Below are 21,044 nucleotides of genomic sequence, written 5' to 3'. Positions count from 1 at the left end.
AAGCTCTTGTCAGATATCTTGCTCGTGTCTTATGCAAAAGACTACTATCAAAAGCAAGCCCTTATTTTCTATAAGCTGTGTGACCTTCTGAACATTGTATCTGTTAGTGTTGTATGCCTGGGGACAGGAATAAATTCATTATACTGCAGATAAGTTAACTATAAATAATATCAGATGCCTTGTACTGTCTTGCTCTTGCCATTTGATGGAAAAATAATGTTGTGATGTTGTGACAGACCAGATATCTTGGGCTACAAATGACAAATCAAGTTTTATTAATGAATGAAACTAGCAGGCACAAAATGAAAACAGCAGCTGAAATACAAAGCACAGCACCTTAATTTACAAAGTTTGTTTCTCAATAATTTGGGACATGCCACTGTGCAAGAGCTTGAACATGAAATTGGATATTCAGATTGTTCCACTTGCTTCATGATGTCTCCTATTTGGCAAAGTGACTAATCCAAGTAGGACTCAAAGGCACGTCAACCTGATGAGATTTCACAGCACATGTTTTATCCGTGTGAGACAGTAACTCGAGCGAGCTAGAGTTTCACCCCTCCCTAGTGGTGTCATGAAAAATGATTCATTCCAGCATTCCTCAGTGCCAAGTCTTTAATATTTTCTGTATCTGTCATCTATGCAGATTTACTATTGATGTTCCTTGTGTAATCCAACTTGACAGAGGTAAATAATTTCATTCTTTTCTCCCCTGCCCCCACCATAATTGACCAGTACCAGTAACACACAAGCCAAATAGTTTGCTTTACTGGCATCCATGGATGGTCTGTCCCTGAAATTAAAAACAGAAAATGCTGGAAATACTCAGCATGTCAGGCAAAATATCTGGAGAGAATGCATGAACTTTAGGTTGCTGACTTTTCACCAGAACATTATTTTAGAAGAAGGCACAATGGCAACTTACTGTGTGTGACAATTGTCACTTAAGATCCCTTATTGGGTTATTAAATTTGATGGTTGCTAAAATGTTGTAATGTTGTTGTTTATACAAAATTAAATTATCTGAGTTTCTGGCACTGATTCTGCTGATAAGCCAAAGTTGGAGAAGATCCTTACCAGTGTAAAAACAGAAAATGCTGTAAAAACTCAGCAGGCCTGGCAGCATCTGTGGAGAGAGAATAAGTTAACATTTGAGTCCATTTGACTCTTCAGAGCTTAGTGTCATACGGACTCAAAACATTAACTCTGTTTCTCTCTCCACAGATGCTGCCTTACCTGCTGAGTTTTTACATGCTTTTTCTGTTTAGTTCAGATTTCCAGCATCTGCAGGATTTTGCTTTTATCCTTACCAGTGTAACTGTAATAGCCATTGGATTATTTTATGCATATTGCACTATACTAAGCAGGGATATTAAATGTGACCCTTTTCAGTAGCATTCAAAACTCGGGGAATGGAGCCAAACTTTTCTAAAGTCAATTTGATGACTAATTGGAGAATGAGAAACATGTGTGTCTACCCATTTGAAGCATGCAGGAGTTCGTCTCACTTCAGTAATGTCATGTTACTTTCTTTTCACTAACGTCAGATCTTTTCTTGAGTTTTATTTTGAACCCAGATACTACATATAACACATTAATAGCTGGATGTGTGATATTCAAACTGAACAGAGTTTCCTGACAATGTGGTTTTGTAGTGCTCAATTTCCTTCAAGGCTTAAGTTATTTTCAAGTAGAAAATTTGTGTTTGGAATTGATCATTACTTTGTGCTTTTTAAAAAAAGTAAATGGCCTGAAATCTTAGATTTTTATATTTTTCTCAAATGAGACAATATTCTGACACTACTAATGTTGACGATCCCAGTTTTAATTTTCTTAGGGTGGATTTTCTCATTGGTGTTATTTTAAGCCGTTGTTCAAAACATTTATTTTAAATTGGTTGATGCCTGTCTCAATTGCTTCTCAACCTCGAGCAGCTGAAAAAAAATCTCAAGTTTGAGACCAACTTTTTTCCTTCATGCCTAATCAGTTTATTTCACATTTTCAAAAGTGGATTTCAGGATCTTAGTATTGACATGTTAATGTAAATTCAACTTATAAGCCTGAGTAGGATTTTTGTACTTGTCCTTACTGAAATAATTACTAATTTTAGTCATAATTGAGATCTGAAAGAATAAAGGATTTCAGAAATGCTAAGTGGGATGAATGCAAGTACCGTACAGTTCAGTCACTGCAGAATAGTTTCCTTTTATGCTCGTTACTCTTAAATGTATTAAAATTCACAGCAAACTGCATTGCTGATTTGTGTATTTGGGAGCTTTTTCCTTGATCCAAATTGTACTAGAAAGTTCTATTTGTCTTGATAGATGGTTAGGAAGAGCTGAAAGACGCCACCCCTCTGGAAAAAAATGAGTAAAAGACAGCAGGCCTAGTGATTGAATAGTATTGCTGTGCTGGGTGATTTGGGTAAATCATGAGCACATTACAAGTGATCAACGATATGTGTATGAGACATAAGGGAACTTCAAGTGGTTTTGAACACTTCATATAATATGACAATTAAATTACAAAAAATGATTGGAATGATGAAAAATACATAATCTATGGGTGCAATACTTATGGAATAGATGAAGAAAGTTGAAAGTGGAAATGACATTTAGTTCTGAATTACTGTAATTTGTCCATTTGTGGGAGAAATCTTAAAATGAGAGTTCTGTTTTTGATTAGGGAAGGAACATAAAGTAGGGGTTTATACAGTTGCTAAATTTTATATTCTTTTCAAAAAAATTAACATTTTAAACTAATCAGGATTCAAAGTACTGAGAAGTTGTGCATAACATTGATCCTTCAGTGACCTCACATGAACCACCTTTTATGCCTATTTAAGATGGAGTATTTATTTTGTATGCAATCCAACAAGGATTCTAAAGTTGTGTTCCTGATATGTACACTTGTAGTTGGGGATTTATTAAGATTCAGTGTAATGTCCTATTTGTTTTGAGTATGCTGCTCGACTTGAGGACTTATTGTTAACAATGTTATCATCTGTTCTTCTAGGGTTTGCCTTGGTTTCACAGTAGTGTAAATTGAAAACTCAAGACCTTTATATCTTTTCAATCTATAACATCCACATTAATTACTAGACTGCAGCTGTAAAACAACCCAACCCATTCTTGCCTAGCATTCAGGTGAGCACAATAATCCATAAACAAGTCTTTACCTATGAATCATGTAAACAAAAGGATCAAGTGAATCAAGCTGGGTGACTCCCATGACTTGTTACAAATGGTACTTCAGAAACTACCTTTATAGTTGTGTGAGAAAAGGAAAACAGAAATAATTAGCCTTTTTTTTTCTCCAACTGCTTGCTAATTCAAGTTGGAATCATTCTTCTCAATTTCATCAGAGAGTTTTGCTTTGTATATCGTTCAAAGCCGTACCCTGATTTTCATAGTGAAGGCAATGATAAATATTCCAGCAACAGTAAAACTTGTGGGAATTTTATTGATGTGATACCATATTCATTGAGTTGCTGTTGCCCTTTTTCAAGCTTTAGTTTTATGGAATAGGTGTAGTATTAAAGGAGTTTTTATGGGGCAAATGGAAGCCCCAAATGATATGAGCGATCAAGTTTTCTTCAATCTTTGACTTTTTTTCTATTTTTGTAATTCATTCATGGGATGTGGGCATTGCAGTTTAGGCCAGCATTTATTGCCCATCCCTAACTGCCCTTGAGAAGGTGGTGATAAGCTGCCTTCTTGAACCACTGCACTCCATGTAGTGTAGGTACACCCGCAGTGAACTTCATGGAAAATTATGAAAAAACTGAAAAGTAAGGAGAGCCCAGGAGAGGCTATTAAAGTCTCCAGAACACAAAATAGGACAGAGTGTTTGGAAAGGGCTAGGAATCTAACTTCAAGCACATCAGATAAAGGGATGACGATGAGAAAGGGGACGGGAAATACAGGACTGAAGGTGTTGTATTTGAATGCACGCAGTGTACGAAATAAGGTAAATGAGCTTGTGGCGCAGATTGAAATTGGCAGTTATGATGTGGGCATCACGGAGACATGGCTGCAAGGGGGTCAGGACTGGGAGCTAAATATCCAAGGATATACATCCTATCGAAAAGATAGGCAGGTTGGCAGAGGGGGTGGGGTTGCTTTGTTAGTAAGAAATGAAATTAAATCGATAGCAAGAAATGATGTAAAATCTGTTTGGGTAGAGTTGAGGAACCGCAAAAGTTAAAAAACCATAATGGGAGTTATGTACAGGCCTCCGAACAGTAGTCAGGATGTGGGGCACAAGTTACACCAGGAGATAGAAAAGGTGTGTAAGAAAGGCAAGGTTACAGTGATCATGGGGGATTTCAATATGCAGGTAGACTGGGGAAAATCAGATTGGTAGTGGATCCCAAGAAAAGGAATTTGTGGAATGTCTACGAGATGGCTTTTTGGAGCAGCTTGTAGTGGAGCCCACTAGGGAACAGGCAATTCTAGATTTAATGATGTGTAATGAGGCAGATTTGATAAGGGAGCTTAAGGTGAAGGAACCCTTAGGAGAAAGTGACCATAATATGATAGAATTTACCCTGCAATTTGAGAGGAAAAAGCTGGAATCAAATGTAACGGTATTACAGTTGAATAAAGGCAACTTCAGAGGCATGAGGGAGGAGCTGGCCAGAATTGACTGGTAGATGAGCCTAGCAGGAAAGACAGTGGAACAGCAATGGCAGGAGTTTCTGGGAGTAATTTGGGAGACACAGTAAAAATTCAACCCAAGGGTGGAGAAGGGGCGAGAGCAGAAGTGCAGGACGTGGGAAGGACTATGGTCAAGGGCTCTGTCAACCAAGGTGGGAGGGATCCTCAGTTGATGAGAGATACATCAGAAGCATTGGCTGTGGAGGTTGCGTCATCAGAACAGTTGCGACAGAGATGGAGAAACTGGGAGAATGGAATGGACTCAGTTGGTTGTGCCCGAACTGTCTCCCCTGCATGGATGTCTAACCTCTCTACATCTCTGTCCCCACCTGGAAGACCTGAGGGCTCTCGGCTTCTTCCTTAACGAACAGTATCCATCCATCGCTCCACCCTCATCCTCTGCCTAGCTGAACTTGTTCTCATATTGAACAAATTTTCCTTTAAGTTCATCCACTTCCTCCAAATAAAGGGTGCTGCTGTGGATACCTGCATAGGCACTTGCTATGCTTGCCTTTTTGTGGGATATGTGGAACTTTCCTTGTATCGGTCCTACCCTGGTCCCTCCTTCCTCTTTTTCTAGTATATGGATGACTAAATTGGTACCCCCCCATCTCCTGCCCCTGCCCTGAAGTAGAAAGTTTCATCAACTTTGCTTCCAATTTCCAGCCTTCCCTCAGCTTCACATGGTCCATCTCAGTCTATGCTTCCCTTCCTCAGCCTTAGCCTATCAACAAAAATAAAGACAATCGATGAATATTCACTATTAAGCCCACTGACTCCCAAAGCTGCTTTGACTACACATCCTTGCACCCTGCTCCCTGTCAGGACTCAATTTTGTTCTCCAAGTTTGTCCTACTCATCTGTTCTGATGATGCAACCTTCCATATTAGTGCTTCCAATATATCTTTTTTCCTCAACTGAGGATTCCCCGCCTCCTCTCCAAAATGGTTAACAAGGCCCTTGACCATACCTGTCACATTTCCCTACACTTCTGCTCTTGCCCCTTCCCCTTCCTCCCAGAACCATGATAGGGTTCCCCTTGTTCTCATCTTCCAACCCACCAGCCTCCATATTTAATGGACCTTGCTCTACCATCTTCAGTGTGATACCACCACAGACCTTTGTTTTTTTTCAGAACTCATCATCCACATTATTTTGCTTTTGTAGCTGTATATGTTTACTGACAGCATTAAGTTCAGTGTCACAGTAAGCATGATAGATGGGAGGAGCAGGTTGTAAAGGCACATTGACGGATGAACTGAATGGACAAAACTGGCAGATAGAGTTCAAGGTGAGAAAGTGAGAGGTCAACCACTTTGAACCTAAGAAAGATAAATTAGAGTATTTTGTAAATAGTGAGAAGTTAGGAACTTTGGATGAGTGTAGCAATTTGTCCAAAAATTAATGTAAAAACTGTAGTGGAATGTTGCCCTATATCTCAAGAGGACTGGAATACAAAGGGTTGGAAATTGTGTTATAGTTGTATAGAACTCTGCTCTGACCACACCTGGAGTGCTGGTCATGACCTTAACATTAAGCTAGGCTATTCAGGGGTGATGCCAAAAAGCCCTGTCTCAAAAAAGATAGTTGGAACCTGGAACCTGGAACATTCGGCTTTAAAGGCTAGGTTAAATTTTCTAAGCTGTGATTGATAGATTTTTGTTAGGCAAGGGTATTAAGGGGTACAGAACCAAGATGTGTGGATTTGGTTAAGATACAGATAAGCCATTATCTCATTGAGTTGTAGAATAGGCTCTAGGGGCTTAATGGCCTAATCCGATGTTCCAGATAATGTGCTGTGGTGTTCCACAGTTAATGTGGTGACATCCTTGTGTTGTGTTATCATGTTTGTGTGAAAGACTATTTACAGCTGTTTTGCAAATTTTTGTGTTTCTTGAAGTTTTATGCTTTTGTGTTCCATCATGTTAGTTTGAAGATGACCCCCCGTGGGTTTGCAAATGGCATATATGACAGAGGATATAATTTAATCATGAAGATGCCAGCCCTCTAACCATGGAGTTTTAATATTGTTCTGTTGCATAATCTTTGGCGAGCAGCCTTACAACTTAGCACTGAGCTACTAATCCAGTTCATTTTGACATAAACCTGATGTCACTTTTTCACTAATGCACTATAATATAGTGCACCATTTTTTGAAGTCCACTGTTTACTATATTTTTTCCTTCTGGATTGGTGTCTTCAGCATTGAGTAAAACTTTTTCTAGAACAATAAGATTCTGTTTCTTGAATTCTCAACTTTTTTATCAGCTTCAGTTGCATGATTCATTTTGTCTAATATTGTTTCCTGCTGCTGAGCATTGTGATATTTGCTTAAGATGCGTACCTTTTTGCTGTTGTGAAGCAACTTCAAGGGCTTAGCGTTCATAGATGCATTGAAAGTTTGAAGTTGAGGAAGCATAACATTGCAATAGGCATCATAAAATAAGGGAAGATTGTGTCAGAAGTTATTGCTGTACAGGAAGTTTAGTCTTTTCCTGATGTCTTTGAAACTGAAATAAATGTTTGGATGGGTACAAATTCCATACATTTTTGCACTCTGCAAGAATATAGCCAGAGTTCTTTTGCACCTTCAAGTTGTAACAAATGTTGCCAGGTTACATTATGAAATCATATAACTATAGAATGGTTACAGTACAGGAGGAGGCCATTTGGGCCACCAAGTCTGTGCTGGCTTTCTGCCAGAGCAACTTGGCTCATCACAATCCCCTGCCTTTATCCCTGCATCTTTTTTTCTATTCAGGTAATATTCCAATTCACTTTTGAAAGCCACAATTGAATCTGCCTCCACCATGCTAACAAGCAGTGTCTTCCTGATCCTAATCACTCACTGCGTAAACAGGTTTTTACCTCATGTCATCTCTTGTCCTTTGGTAATGTGCCTTAAATCGGTGTTTCTGGACTCGATTCTTCTGCCAGTGGGAGCAATTTCTCCCTACCTAATCTCAGCTACCTAATTAAAACACCTTTATCAAACCGTCCCTCTTCAACCTTCTCTTCTGTAAGAAGAGCCTTAAATTTTCCAAACCCTCCACTTAATTGATGCTCCTCACCCCTAAAACCATTTCCATGAATCTTTTCTGCACCCTCTCCAATGCTTTGACATCCTCCTTAAAGTGTGGTGCCCAGAAGTGGACACACGACTCCAGTTGAGATTGTACCCTGCACCCCTGAGTTTAGGGCATTCAAAAAGATCAAGTAAAACAGTGGTGGTCCTAAATACCAACCCCTGCAGAATTTCACTGTATAACTTTATGCAAAAATTTTTACAAAGGTTGACTATAACCTCTTTGCTTTTGTATCCATGCCTCAAGTTATAAAGCCCAGGATCCAGTATGCCGTGTCATTTTTCAACCTGCCCTGCTACCTTCAAGGATTTATGCAGATATACCTCCAGAGACCTCTGCACCTGCACCCCCTTTTGAATTGTGACTTTCCTTTATTTTACATTGATTTCCTCATTCTTCCTGCCAAAATGTTTCACTTCACGCTTCTCTGCACTAAATTTCATCTGTCTGTCCATTCCACCAGCCTTACTACTGTATATACTCAAGTAATCGCAGAATCTTTCAGTACAGAAGAGGCCCTTCGGCCCAACGAGCCTGCACCGACATGTGAGAAACACCTGACCTATCTACCTAATCCCATTTACCAGCACTTGGCCCATAGCCTTGAATATTATGGCATACCAAGTACTTATTCAGGTACTTATTAAAGGATGTGAGGCAACCCGCCTCCACCACCTTCCCAGGCAGTGCACTCCAGACCGTCACCACCCTCTGGGTAAAAAAGTTTTTCCTCACATCCCCCCTAAACCTCCTGCCCCTCACCTTGAACTTATGTCCCCTCGTGACTGACCCTTCAACTAAGGAGAACAGCTGCTCCCTATCCACCTTGTCCATGCCCCTCTTAATCTTGTACACCTTGATCAGGTCGCCCCTCAGTCTTCTCTTCTCCAATGAAAACAGCCCAAGTCTATCCTCTCTTTATAACTTAAAATGTTTCATCCCAGGCAACATCCTGGTGAATGTCCTCTGCACCTCCTCCAGTGCAATCACATCCTTCCTATAATGTGGCAACCAGAACTGCACACAATACTCCAGCTGTGGCCTCACCCAAGGTTCTATACAACTCCAACATGACCTCCCTACTTTTGTAATCTATGCCTTGATTGATAAAGGCAAGTGTCCCATATGCCTTTTTCACCACCCCACTAACATGCCCCTCCGCCTTCAGAGATCTATGGACACACACACCAAGGTCCCTTTGTTCCTCAGAACTTCCTACTGTCATGCTGTTCATTGAATACTTCCTTGTCAAATTACTCCTTCCAAAGTGTATCACCTCATACTTTTCAGGGTTAAATTCCATCTGCCACTTATCTGCCCATTTGACCATCCTGTCCATATCTTCCTGTAGCCCAAGACACTCAAGCTCTCTGTTAACCACCCGGCCAATCTTTGTGTCATCCGCAAACTTACTAATCCTACCCCCACATAGTCATCTATGTCGTTTATATAAATGATAGATAATAGGGGACCGAGCACGTACCCCTGTGGTATGCCACTGGATACTGGCTTCCAATCGCTGAAGCATCCTTCTGTCATCACCCTCTGTCTCCGACAACTAAGACAATTTTGAATCCACCTTATCAAATTACCCTGTATCCCATGTGCATTTGCCTTCTTTATAAGTCTCCCATGTGGGACCTTGTCAAAGGCTTTGCTGAAATCCATATAAACGACATCAACTGCACTACCCTCATCTACACACCTGGTCACTTCCTCAAAAAATTCAATCAAATTTGTTAAGCATGACCTCCCTCTGACAAAGCCATGCTGGCTATCCCTGATCAAACCTTGCCTCTCCAAGTGGAGATAGATTCTATCCTTCAGAATTTTCTCCAATAGTTTCCCTACCACTGACGTGGGACTCATTGGCCTATAGTTCCCTGGCTTATCTCTACAACCTTTCTTAAATAGCAGAACCACCTTAGCTGTTCTCCTGTCCTCTGGCACCTCCCCTGTGCCCATAGACGAATTAAAAATTTGGGTCAGAGCCCCTGCGATCTTCTCCCTTGCCTCCCTCAGCAGTCTGGGACGCAAATCATCCAGACCTGGAGATTTGTCCACTTTTAAGCCTGCCAACACCTCCAATACCGAGTGACTCCCTATATCAATTTGCTTAAGAAACTCTCAGTCTCTCTCCCCGCGTTTGATGCTTTCATCCTCATTCTCTTGGGTGAAGATGGATGTGTGGTATTCATTCAGTGCTCTACCAATGTCTTCTGGCTCCACCCATAGATTGCCCCCTTGGTCTGTTATGGGTCCTACTCTTTCCCTGGCTATCCCCTTCCCATTGATATACTTATAGAATATAAGTATATAGGAATATAGGATTTTCCCTACTTTTACCAGCCAGAGCTTTCTCATATCCCCTCTTTGCTCTCTTAATTGCTTTCTTAAGCTCCACCCTGCACTTTCTGTACTCCACTAATGCCTCTGCTGATTTGTTTTCCTTGTACCTGCTGAAAGCCTCTCTTTTCCTTCTTATCGAATCCTGAATATCTCTGGTCATCCATGGTTCTTTGGGTTTGTTACTCCTTCCTATCACCCTAGAGGGAACATGTTGAGCCTGTGCCCTCTCCATTTCCTTTTTGAACGCCCCCCCACTGCTCTTCTGCAGATTTCCCCACAAGTAGCTGTTCTCAGTCTACCTTGGCCAGATCCTGCCTTATTTTACTAAAATCCACTCTCCCCAATCCAAAACATTTTTTTTGCAACTTGTCGATTTCTTTGTCCATAACAAGCTTAAAGTGTACCATGTTGTGGTTGCTATCACTAAAATGCTCCCCCACCACTACCTCAGCCACCTGTCCGGCTTCATTCTCCAGAATTAGCTCCAGCACTGTGCTGTCCCTTGTTGGACCCTCTACATATTGACCTAAAAAGTTCTCCTGTACACATTTCATGAAATGCACTCCATCCAAGCCCTTAACACAATGTCTATCCCAATTAATGTTGGGAAAGTTGAAATCACCTAATATAATTACCCTATTGTTACTGTTTTCACACACCTCTGCAAATTGTGCACATATTTGCTCCTCAATTTCCCGCTGACTATCTGGGGGTCTATAATAAACACCTAACACCTAACAATGCGGCTGCACCTTTTTTTATTCCTAAGCTCTACCCACAAAGCTTCATTTGATGCCCTCTCCATGATATCATCTCTCCTTACTACAGTAACTGACTCCTTAACTAATAATGCAATGCCTCCTCCTCTTTTATCTCTCCCCTGTCTTGCCTGAAGATTCTATATCCCGGAATGTTGAGCTGCCAATCCTGCCCCTCCCTCAACCACGTTTCAGTGATGGCTATTATATCAATCTTCACCCTTAACTCATCCGTTTTACCTGTAATACACCTGGCATTAAAATAGAGGCCATCCAGCCTTGCCTTACTCCCTGGAAACTTAATTCAACTGTCGTCCCTCTGACTTGATTGTTTTACTGTCCCTATTTTGCTAACATTGTGTCCCCTCCCCCTGCTGAATTAGTTTAAACTCCTCCCAACAGCTCTGGCAAACTTTCCCGCAAGGATGTTAGTCCCGCTCTGGTTCAGATGTAGACCATCCCACTTGTACAAGTCCCACCTTCCCCCACGGTCCCAGTGATCCAGGAATCTAAAACCCTCCCTCTTGCACCAACTCTTAAACCACATATTCATCTGCGCTATTCTCCCATTTCTGAGCTCGCTAGCACGTGGCACTGGGAGTGATCCAGAGATTACAACCCAAGAGAAAAACAAAAATACCTGGAAAAACTCAGCGGGTCTGGCAGCATCTGCGGATAGGAGCACAGTTAATGTTTCGAGTCCGAATGACCCTTCAACAGAACTAAGTAAAAATAGAAGAGAGATGAAATAAAATCTGGTTTGGGAGGGGGGGGTGTTGGGACAAGTAGAGCTGGATAGAGGGCCAGTGATGGGTGGAGATAACCAAAAGATGTCACAGATACAAGGACAAAGAGGTGTTGAAGGTGGTGATATTATCTAAGGAATGTGCTAATTAAGGGTAGAAAGCAGGACGAGCAAGGTACAGATAGCCCTAGTGGGGGTGGGGTGGGGGGAAGGGATTGAAATCGGCTAAAAGGTAGAGATAAAACAATGGATGGAAATACACTTAAAAATAATGGAAATAGGTGGGGAAAAAAAATCTATATAAATTATTGGAAAAAACAAAAAGGAGGGGGAAAATTGGAAAGGGGGTGGGGATGGAGGAGAGAGTTCATGATCTAAAATTGTTGAACTCAATATTATAGGGTCCCCCTTGTCCTCACTTATCACCCCACCAGCCTCCGCATTCAAAGGATCTCCTCACTGTCCAAGGGCCCAAACACTCCTTTCAAGTGAAGCAACATTTCACTTGCACCTTCCTCAACTTAGTCTACTGCATTCGTTGCTCCCAATGCGGTTTCCTCTACATTGGAGAGACCAAACCCAGACTGGGTGACCGCTTTGCAGAACATCTTCGGTCTGTCCGCAAGTATTACCCAGACCTCCCTGTCGCTTGCCATTTCAACACTCCACCCTGCTCTCCTGCCCACATGTCTGTTCTTGGCTTGCTGCATTGTTCCAGTGAAGCTCAACGCAAACTGGAGGAACAGCACCTCATCTTCCGACTAGGCACTTTACAGCCTTCCGGACCGAATATTGAGTTCAACAATTTTAGATCATGAACACTCTCCTCCATTCCCACCCCCTTTCCGATTTGCCCCCTCCTTTTTGTTTTTTTCCAATAATTTATATAGATTTTTCTTTTCCCACCTACTTCCATTATTTTTAAATGTATTTCCATCCATTGTTTTATCTCTACCTTTTAGCCTATTTCGATCCCTTCGCCCCACCCCACCCCCCACTAGGGCTATCTGTACCTTGCTCGTCCTGCTTTCTACCCTTAATTATCACATTCCTTTAGATAATATCACCACCTTCAACACCTCTTTGTCCTTTTGTCTGTGACATCTTTTGGTTATCTCCACCTATCACTGGCCCTCTTGCCAGCTCTTCTTGTCCCAACAAACCCCCCCCCCCCCCCCCCCCCCCTCCTTAAACCAGATTATATTTCACCTCTCTTCTATTTTTACTTCGTTCTGTTGAAGGGTCATTCGGACTCGAAACGTTAACTGTGTTCCTATCCGCAGATGCTGCCAGACCTGAGTTTTTCTAGGTATTTTTGTTTTTGTTTTGGATTTCCAGCATCCGCAGTTTTTTGCTTTTATATTACAGCCCAAGAGGTCATGCTTATTAGTCAGTCTTGTGTAAAAGTCACCCCTGACTTTTGGCCAAAAAAATCCAAACTTTGTATTTGTGACCTGCTCTGAAGACAAACTCGCCCTGGTGCAACCCTGCTCATTGATAGAATCATGGAATAGTACACCATTGAAGGTGGCTGTTCAGCCCCTCATGTCTGCGCACATCAACAAGTGCTGTCAAGAAGGAATGGCGGATATACTGCCTGGTTCGAACTTAGTCATTGAGATTGCAGAGCATGCAGATATTGCACAGCAGCGAGAGAATTCAAGATAATGGCAAAGAAGATGAAAAATTGGAGGAAGTTGCCTTCACAGCTTAGGCAGATGCCTAAGAATATATGTGCAAACAGAGGAAAACCTAGCAAGAGATTACAGTTGGCAAATAAGGTTGCAAAATACATCAGTGAAAATCACCAGAATGGACTCTGTTTCGCACGGACCTCCTGAATCTTCACCCTGAAACAAGCAAGGAAAGTAGGCAGTGCAGACTTCAAAGCCGTCCCTGTATGGTGTACCAGGTTTATGAAGGGAAACAATCTTGTCCTGCGACAGCAGACCAAGATTTCAAAGCATCTCCCAGCAGAACTTGATGACAGGCTTATCACATTTCAGCGGTTCGGAATCAAGCATAGACAAACGAATGGATACAAATTGGCCTGTAATGGGAGCATGAACGAGTTTTGACATGCCAGCCAGTCAAACGGTGAGCAAAGTTGGAGAGTAAATGGTGTTAGGGGCTTTTGTTCTTGATAAATTTAGTGTACAACTGGAGTAGTGTGTCCAGTTCTGGGCACCACACTTTAAGAAGAATGTGAAAGCATTAGAGAGGGTGCAGAAAAGATTCGCGGGAATGGTTTTAGGGGTGAGGAGCTTCAATAAAGTGGAGGGATTGGAAAAGTTAAGGTTCTTTTTAGAGAAGAGAAGGTTGAAGAAGGAGGATTTGATAAAGGTGTTCTAAATCAGGAGGGGTCTGCATCCATTGAGGTGATTATTTATTTATAAATAATTCAATAATGAAAATACTTTTTGGCTCCTTTTGCATACTTTTGGGGGCAGGATTGGGAAGAACAGTCTCTGATCTGTCAACCCTGTGACAGCGAGAGATGAGAGAGGGTGGATTTCAAACGCTTGAAAACATTGCTCATTTAAATGTTGGACCTGTACTTTTTGGCTAAAATTTTAGTCTTGGCAACTCTACTTTTACACAAGTATATATGGTATCTTCTTTTGAAGACTATCACTTTCCTCCTCATGGTTCATGATACTTTGCAAGTTTTATGCTTTCTACAAATTTTGAAATTGTACCCCGCACTCCCATGTTTAAGGCATTCAAAAAGATCAAGTAAAACAGTGGTCCTAATACCAACCCCTGCGGATTTCCACTGTCTAACTTTCTGCAATCCAAGAAACAACTATTCACCGCTACTGACTCCTGTCAGTCACCCAACTTTGTATCCAGGCTGCCACTAACCCTTTTATTCCATGGGCTTTAACTCTGCTGATAAGTCTACTATGTGGCACTTTATCAAATGTCTTTTCAGCGTAAGTATTTGCAGAAACTCTAGGAAAAGAACTAATTGTATCTGGATTACACATCTTTCTCCATTATTTACCTTACTTTTATAGACTGCATCTTATGAGTATTTCGACTTTCAAAGCAGCTGGTATATCTAATAGTTGAGGTTCTTTTTCTGCATTGGGACACCTTCAAGATGATTTGGAGATTCTCAACATTTTGTCTAATGTCTTAAGGTCGATATGAATTTGTGATGCTAATATGCCATTGCCGATTAGTTCGAGGCAAGCCTGTTCTTTTCTTGGCACTTAACATTGCAGGCCCTATTTCACAAAGAGATACAATGTAGGGTCTTGCCTGACTGAGCAGTTTGCTTTTAATCCTGAAAAGATAATGTTGCCTTATTTTCTCATCTTCTGTTTGACTCAATGACCTTATTCCTCAGTGGGCATGTTATTCAGAATAGTCCTGGGAGTTTATTGCTGGTTGCAACATCCTACCATTACATGTCACAAGGCAGGAGGTATCTAGTATATTGTGCTGATAAACAGCTATATATATGAAAAATACATTGCTTGAAATGAAAAATCCTTGTGTTCCTGAAAAATTTATATATATTTCAAACATAACATGTTAATTAAGAAACTAGCTGTGGTATAAAATATTTTTACAAAACTTTTACGAAACTATAAATCATTACAAATAATTATAAATTGAAACAAAAAAAAGGCAAAAGTGGCAGTCAGGCATGATGGAATAAATAATTTTAACTACCGATATCACCTCGGCATTCTTTGCTTCTCCATTATGATTTATTAAGTTTTATGAACAAACCAATGCAAATAATATCAAATATTTCATAACGGTAAAGTAAGTTAACTTACCTTTATGATGTTCAATATATTAAATTAATGTATATATTCTCTAACCTGCATCGCCATGCTCATTAATTTGGACGGACAATTTTATTTGAGTAGGTGAATTTACCCTTTTAATTTTTAAAATTTATATTCCAAAGTTGTAGATGTGAATTCCTATAGCAAGTTCCCAACTTTTGGTTCATTGCAATACGTAGGTGGTTTCCCAAAGGGAGGGGGAAAGTGTAAAGAGAATCAACCTAGGTTACTCTTGTGCATCCGTGAACCATCGTTATGAAATGGCATTGGTATAGGCTCAAGAACAAGCCTGTACCTTGTATCTTGGAAGTGGCTTTATGTGGAAACTCAAAGGAATAATTGTGTTAGGGGGAATGCCCTCTTCAAGTGTAAATTGCCAAAAGAAAAAAAATAAGTTTGTGTGTTATAAAACTAATATTAATGTAGCCAGGAGCATTAACCAGTGCATGTTGTGGAGTTAAGTCATGTTTGTCAAGTCATCATGGCTCAGTTTGTGTACGTCCAGCTGAAACTTTATTTCTTTGTTCAGTAGGTGTACTCTCCTGTGCCATTTGAAGATGGTGAAGCCTGATCTTCACACTCTGGCCCATCATCTCAAGCAAGAACGTCTTTATGTGAACTCTGAAAAGCAGTTGCTTCAGCGGTTAAATGCAGATGTACTGAAAACTGCTGAAAAGCTGTACTGCTCAGCATGGATTGCAAAACAGCAGCGAATTAACCTGGATCGTCTTATATTAACAAGGTGAGATCAACATAGAAGTCGTGGGTTTAAAACTACAGATGAACAAAACTACAAAATTATTTTTTAAAATGCTCAATCTCACTTCAAGTTAATTCACACTTGTTCAGTGCCAATTTCTTGACGCAGTATTGATATTTTCTAATTCACAATCAGTTCATTTGGCTTGAGTTTTGTACCACCCACATTCCAACATTTATATTTAAAAATACCACGGGTGCATGTTTAAAAACAATGTTCTGGAAACCATTTTTCCTGCTAATCCATTACACTATTATATAATCCAAAACGGTAGCTGGCAAACTAGATGAGCTGTGGTCTCTTCTTCTGTCGAGCAATTCCTATGGTCCTGTTAGACCCCTTCCCAACTCAGAAGTAGATTCCTTGGCAACCATAAGAAAAATAATTATGAAATGAATAATTGCTTCTTTCAGCTGCTAATTAACTTTTGACTGCAACTAGCATGAGGCCAATCAAAGAAGAATACTTGCAGTTTGATAAAAATGCTATGAAAACACAAGGGACCAAATGCATGAAGTCAAGTACTGGCAACTCCTGCCAATCTAATTGATCTAAATTTTAGAACTAGTGGATCGTATCAATCAGCATGGCCCTTCAGCTGTTTGCAATAGGCAAATTACTGACCGTACCCAACCAGCCTGCAAAATTCAGAACATAGTGTCCAACGTTTGATGTGATTCTGCGATTGGACAGCATTTGTTAAACAATCCTGATTTGCGCTAAGAATTACACTGATGACCAATTTAAGATTATCAGGCAGGCTCGCAGTGTAGCTCACTAACGTGCTAGAAGCTACACACAGTGACACACACACTGCAGTTCTTTGCAGATAGAAGGAGCATATCCACGCATTGCTCCTTTTTCAATTGATCAAAAACTATTCCCCATAGCAATGCCGTGACTAACCGAAGTCCACTTGCCAACCAATCAGCACTCTTCTCATGCAGTATAAATTGTTCCCTTTACAATTGATATTCTTGTGAATCTGTCCTGATAGGTGAAAAAAGCTTCCACTCCATGTCTCTTTTTATCAGCAATACTCAATTCTGTCCTACCAAATGACTGTTTGTTTGATCTGAATTTGGCCAAACTTCTTGGAATTTATTTTTCTTGAATTTTTGTTTTTCTCCTCCCACCCCCACGAACCTTATTTCTTGTTGATATTTTTGGGAAACATTATAAATGTTTACATAGTACTTTACATTTTGAACATTGACACACACAAAGGCATTACAAGATACGTCATAGCTTTATTAATAAGAGCATCCTATTTGTTCTTAAATGTGTAAGAGTCTTGCATTTATATAGTGCTCTTCGTAACCTCAGGACCTCTCAAACTACTTCACATCCAATGAAGTACTTTTGAAGTATAGACATAGAATTATACAGCACAGGAAGAAGCCATTTAGCCCATTGTATTTGCCAGCCCTTTAAAGGGAGCTTTGCAGTTATTTCTGTAGCCCTGAAAAATTAATAATTTTCAAGTGTTTTTAATCCTCTTTTTAAAATTACTATTGAATCTGCTTCCACCACCCTTTCAGGTAGTGCTACTTAGAAATTCTTCTCGTTTACTCACTGGATTTGTTGCTACTTACCTGAAATCTGTGTCCTCTGGTTACTGATCCTCCTGCCAGCAGAAACACATTCTTGTTACTTAGTTTATTGGAACTCCTCAATTGTAAGCACCAAATGAGATCCATTTTTAAAATAAAAAGCCTTGCATATATTTCCTGTAAATGTGATGTCTTGCAAGATGTTCCTTAACAACAGCCTTACAACTCTTAACTGCTTGCCAGCAATGTGGGTGTAAATGTAATGCCATATATGTACTGATGAATCTTGGTGATGCAATTCTGTTATTTGTTGTTAGTCAATATTTGAGGGTATGAGAATATGATGATCTCTGTTATTTTATTTGTAGATTTATAATTTCTGCTTTACTTTTAACTTGATCTATAATGATTTGATTGAAGCTGCTTTTTTTGGACTTTCTTTAGAAGTTCTGATCTGGCACTAAGCCTTCAGTGTTATTGCTGAGGATTAGCAGTTGGTGAGAATTTTCAAAGTGAATTAGTAGAGATGAGTCAATCCATGATGTCTGCTAGTTTAACTTTTGTTTAAATCTGAAAGCAGATTTTTGGATCTTGCCATACATGAGAAGCTGTAAGGGGATTGACTAAACCAGACTTTGTTTCTAAGAAAAAGCAATGCTATTGGTAAATGTAAGTTAACTACACTTATAGAAATGGTTTACTTTATGTAAGTAACTTTTGGATAGCAAAAATGATGGCAAACAGTTGTATATTTTTATTGGTGAAATGATGCAACAATGTACACCAAGTCATGCTATAGTTTTACTGTTTATAACAAAGACATTGCAGCTCATTGTTTAACTTGGAAATGAAGGCCAAACTCTTGCTTCGGTGCACCCTGCACATCCCATGGGGCAGAGGACTTATTTTTTGCTTCTAAGGCTTCCATCCTCCTCCACCTGTGTTACAAAAATTCCACATTCCCTGTAACACAGTACTTTGTAAATAAATTAGTCATACAATTAAACATACATTAAGAAAAAATACTAAACATTTAAGATTTTTTGCTGGTGCTGGGTGCCTGTTCCAGGCTTGGGTGAGGGCTGTAATGATGTGTTGCAGCTTGTGTGCCTTTTTGCACTTGCGTGAGCGGCAAAGCTCAGTTATTGTCCGTTGACTGAATTGAATAGTTGTGGTAATCAAGCACCTGGTTAAAAATTCATGAGAGAGAAATATCGGTGGATTGTGCAAGGCCTGCTACATAAGCATTTTGTGCTGCTTTTGTCATGGGCCCTTAGGGGTACTGTGACACCTCCAGTTGAGTGCCCCTATTCTACAGAATCTTCCAGCATTTCAGTGTAACTGGATAGTTTCTCTCATTTTGAAATTAACTAGATTTGGCCAAGTAACAAACCACCTTTTTAATTTTCTTTCAGTTAAATGAATGTTAACAGCACAATTGTAGCAAAGGAGATCACTTTATTTAATCTTTGGGATAGCTAGTTAATTTTGACACTTATTAGTTGGACGTTGGTTATCAGTGTTGGATACCTAGAGGTTTTTGTGTGCAGTTAGGAATTTAAGAAAAATGCTGTTGAAGTATTGAGCAGTATAAGAACATTTGCCCAAAGATGAGCAATCAAATTACTGTTGAAATTATAGTCAGTCACCTGATTCGAAGAGCTGCTGAGAACTTTATTAAATGTAATATCCCATTTGCTGAGAGGAAAGTCATTTGTAATATGTATTGGCAAAATAACATATTATGCAAAACATCTTTTGGGTGGTGCTCTGACAGCTTGATGGATACCCTTTATGGGGGTACAGAGGCATATAGGCCAGAATTGATGCTCAGCAACAATCGATACCAGATGTGGCAGAAGTGGGGCCACCACAGTATCAACATACTGGGTCGAGGGCAGCAAGAATTCAGCCTCAAGAAAGATTTCCTAAGTAACCATCAATAAACTGCTTGAACAATATTCAAAGATAAATGGGAACTTTCAGGAGTGGAGATAAAGTTGGAAAGCAACATACCTTTTGATATTCATGACATGGTCGGAGATGCATCCAACATGTATAAATAACTTGGTTCAGAGTTATATTTAATCACATTCAGAGAAATAAATGTTTGTCTCCTTTTTTGTGTTTCAGTGTGGAAGCTTCTCCGGCAGAATGTTGCAAACATGCCAAGATCTTGGAGAGTACACAGTTTGTGGATGGATACAAGCAGCTGGGATTCCAAGAGACAATATATGGTGAATTTTTGAATCGATTGAGAGAGAACCCAAGACTCGTTGCCTCGTGTTTGGTTGCTGGGGAGAAACTTAATCATGAGAGCACGCACAATGTCATTCTTACAGTATTTACTGCCCTTTATGGTAACTGCATTATGCAAGAAGATGAGAGCTATCTTCTGCAAGTGTTACGTTACCTAATTGAGTTTGAACTGAAAGAGAGCGATAACCCTAGGCGTCTTCTTCGAAAAGGTGCTTGTACTTTCAGCATTTTGTTCAAACTTTTTTCAGAGGGGCTGTATTCTGCAAAGCTCTTTCTGACAGCAACTTTACATGAACCAATTATGCTGCTGCTTGTAGAAGATGAAGATCACTTGGAAACTGACCCAAACAAGCTTATTGAAAGATTTTCACCGGCACAGCAGGAAAAACTTTTTGGCGAGAAGGGCACAGAGCAGTTCAGACGGAAGGTGCAGGAGATGGTAGAGAGCAATGAAGCAAAGCTCGTAGCTTTGGTCAACAAATTTATTGGATATCTCAAGCAAAATATTTATTGCTTTCCGCATAGCTTACGTTGGATTGTATCACAAATGTATAAAACCCTGTCTTGTGTGGAGGGGTTGGCTGTTGGGGAGGTGAAGGCCATGTGCACGGATCTTTTGCTTGCTTACTTTATTTGCCCAGCAATTGTGAATCCAGAACAGTATGGGATAATCTCTGATGCTCCAATTAATGAAGTGGCAAGATTTAACTTGATGCAGGTAAGATTACTTTGTATTAATTAAATTAATTGCAGAGATTTCATCTGTTGCTCTTTAGGAATGTGAAAAATAACTATGAGCAATTAAAATGGAATATCTCACTTACCTTAAAATTGGATGCACCACTTATCTAAAATTGCGGGTACTGCATGAGAAAAATCCGTTCTGGATAAACTGTTACCCAAGATCCTAGTAGAGAGCATGAGCTTACTGTTAAAAATTCCAACAGGAGTTTGCCTTTGTGTTCATGTGTTTTACCAGTGAATATCTCATTAGTGAGATTTAAAATATGATATTACTTAAGAGCCATAAAGGGGAAGCACACAGTCTCGCATCAACCACCCCCAGGCCA

General features: G+C 40.0%; 1 protein-coding gene across 9 annotated transcripts in view; it reads left to right on the top strand.

Moving 5' to 3' along the window:
* gapvd1 (GTPase activating protein and VPS9 domains 1) overlaps positions 1-21,044 on the top strand; it is a 124,950-nt gene that overhangs the window by 19,939 nt on the left and 83,967 nt on the right. For 6 of the 9 annotated variants that reach the window (XM_041193012.1, XM_041193010.1, XM_041193008.1 and 3 more), the window contains exons 3-4: positions 15,935-16,144; positions 19,849-20,692. In XM_041193012.1, coding sequence (XP_041048946.1) covers positions 15,960-16,144; positions 19,849-20,692 — 1,029 coding nt within the window. In that variant the 5' untranslated portion in view covers positions 15,935-15,959. Of the gene's footprint in view, positions 1-3,126; positions 3,147-15,931; positions 16,145-19,848; positions 20,693-21,044 lie in introns of those variants that run through there. The other 3 variants (XM_041193005.1, XM_041193006.1, XM_041193007.1) reach the window with 2 other exon arrangements.

Source organism: Carcharodon carcharias, chromosome 8, assembly GCF_017639515.1.
Source record: "Carcharodon carcharias isolate sCarCar2 chromosome 8, sCarCar2.pri, whole genome shotgun sequence".
Taxonomy (NCBI): domain Eukaryota; kingdom Metazoa; phylum Chordata; class Chondrichthyes; order Lamniformes; family Lamnidae; genus Carcharodon; species Carcharodon carcharias.
The sequence above is the reverse complement of the archived record's forward strand: the minus strand, read 5'-3'. Positions and strand labels throughout refer to the sequence as shown.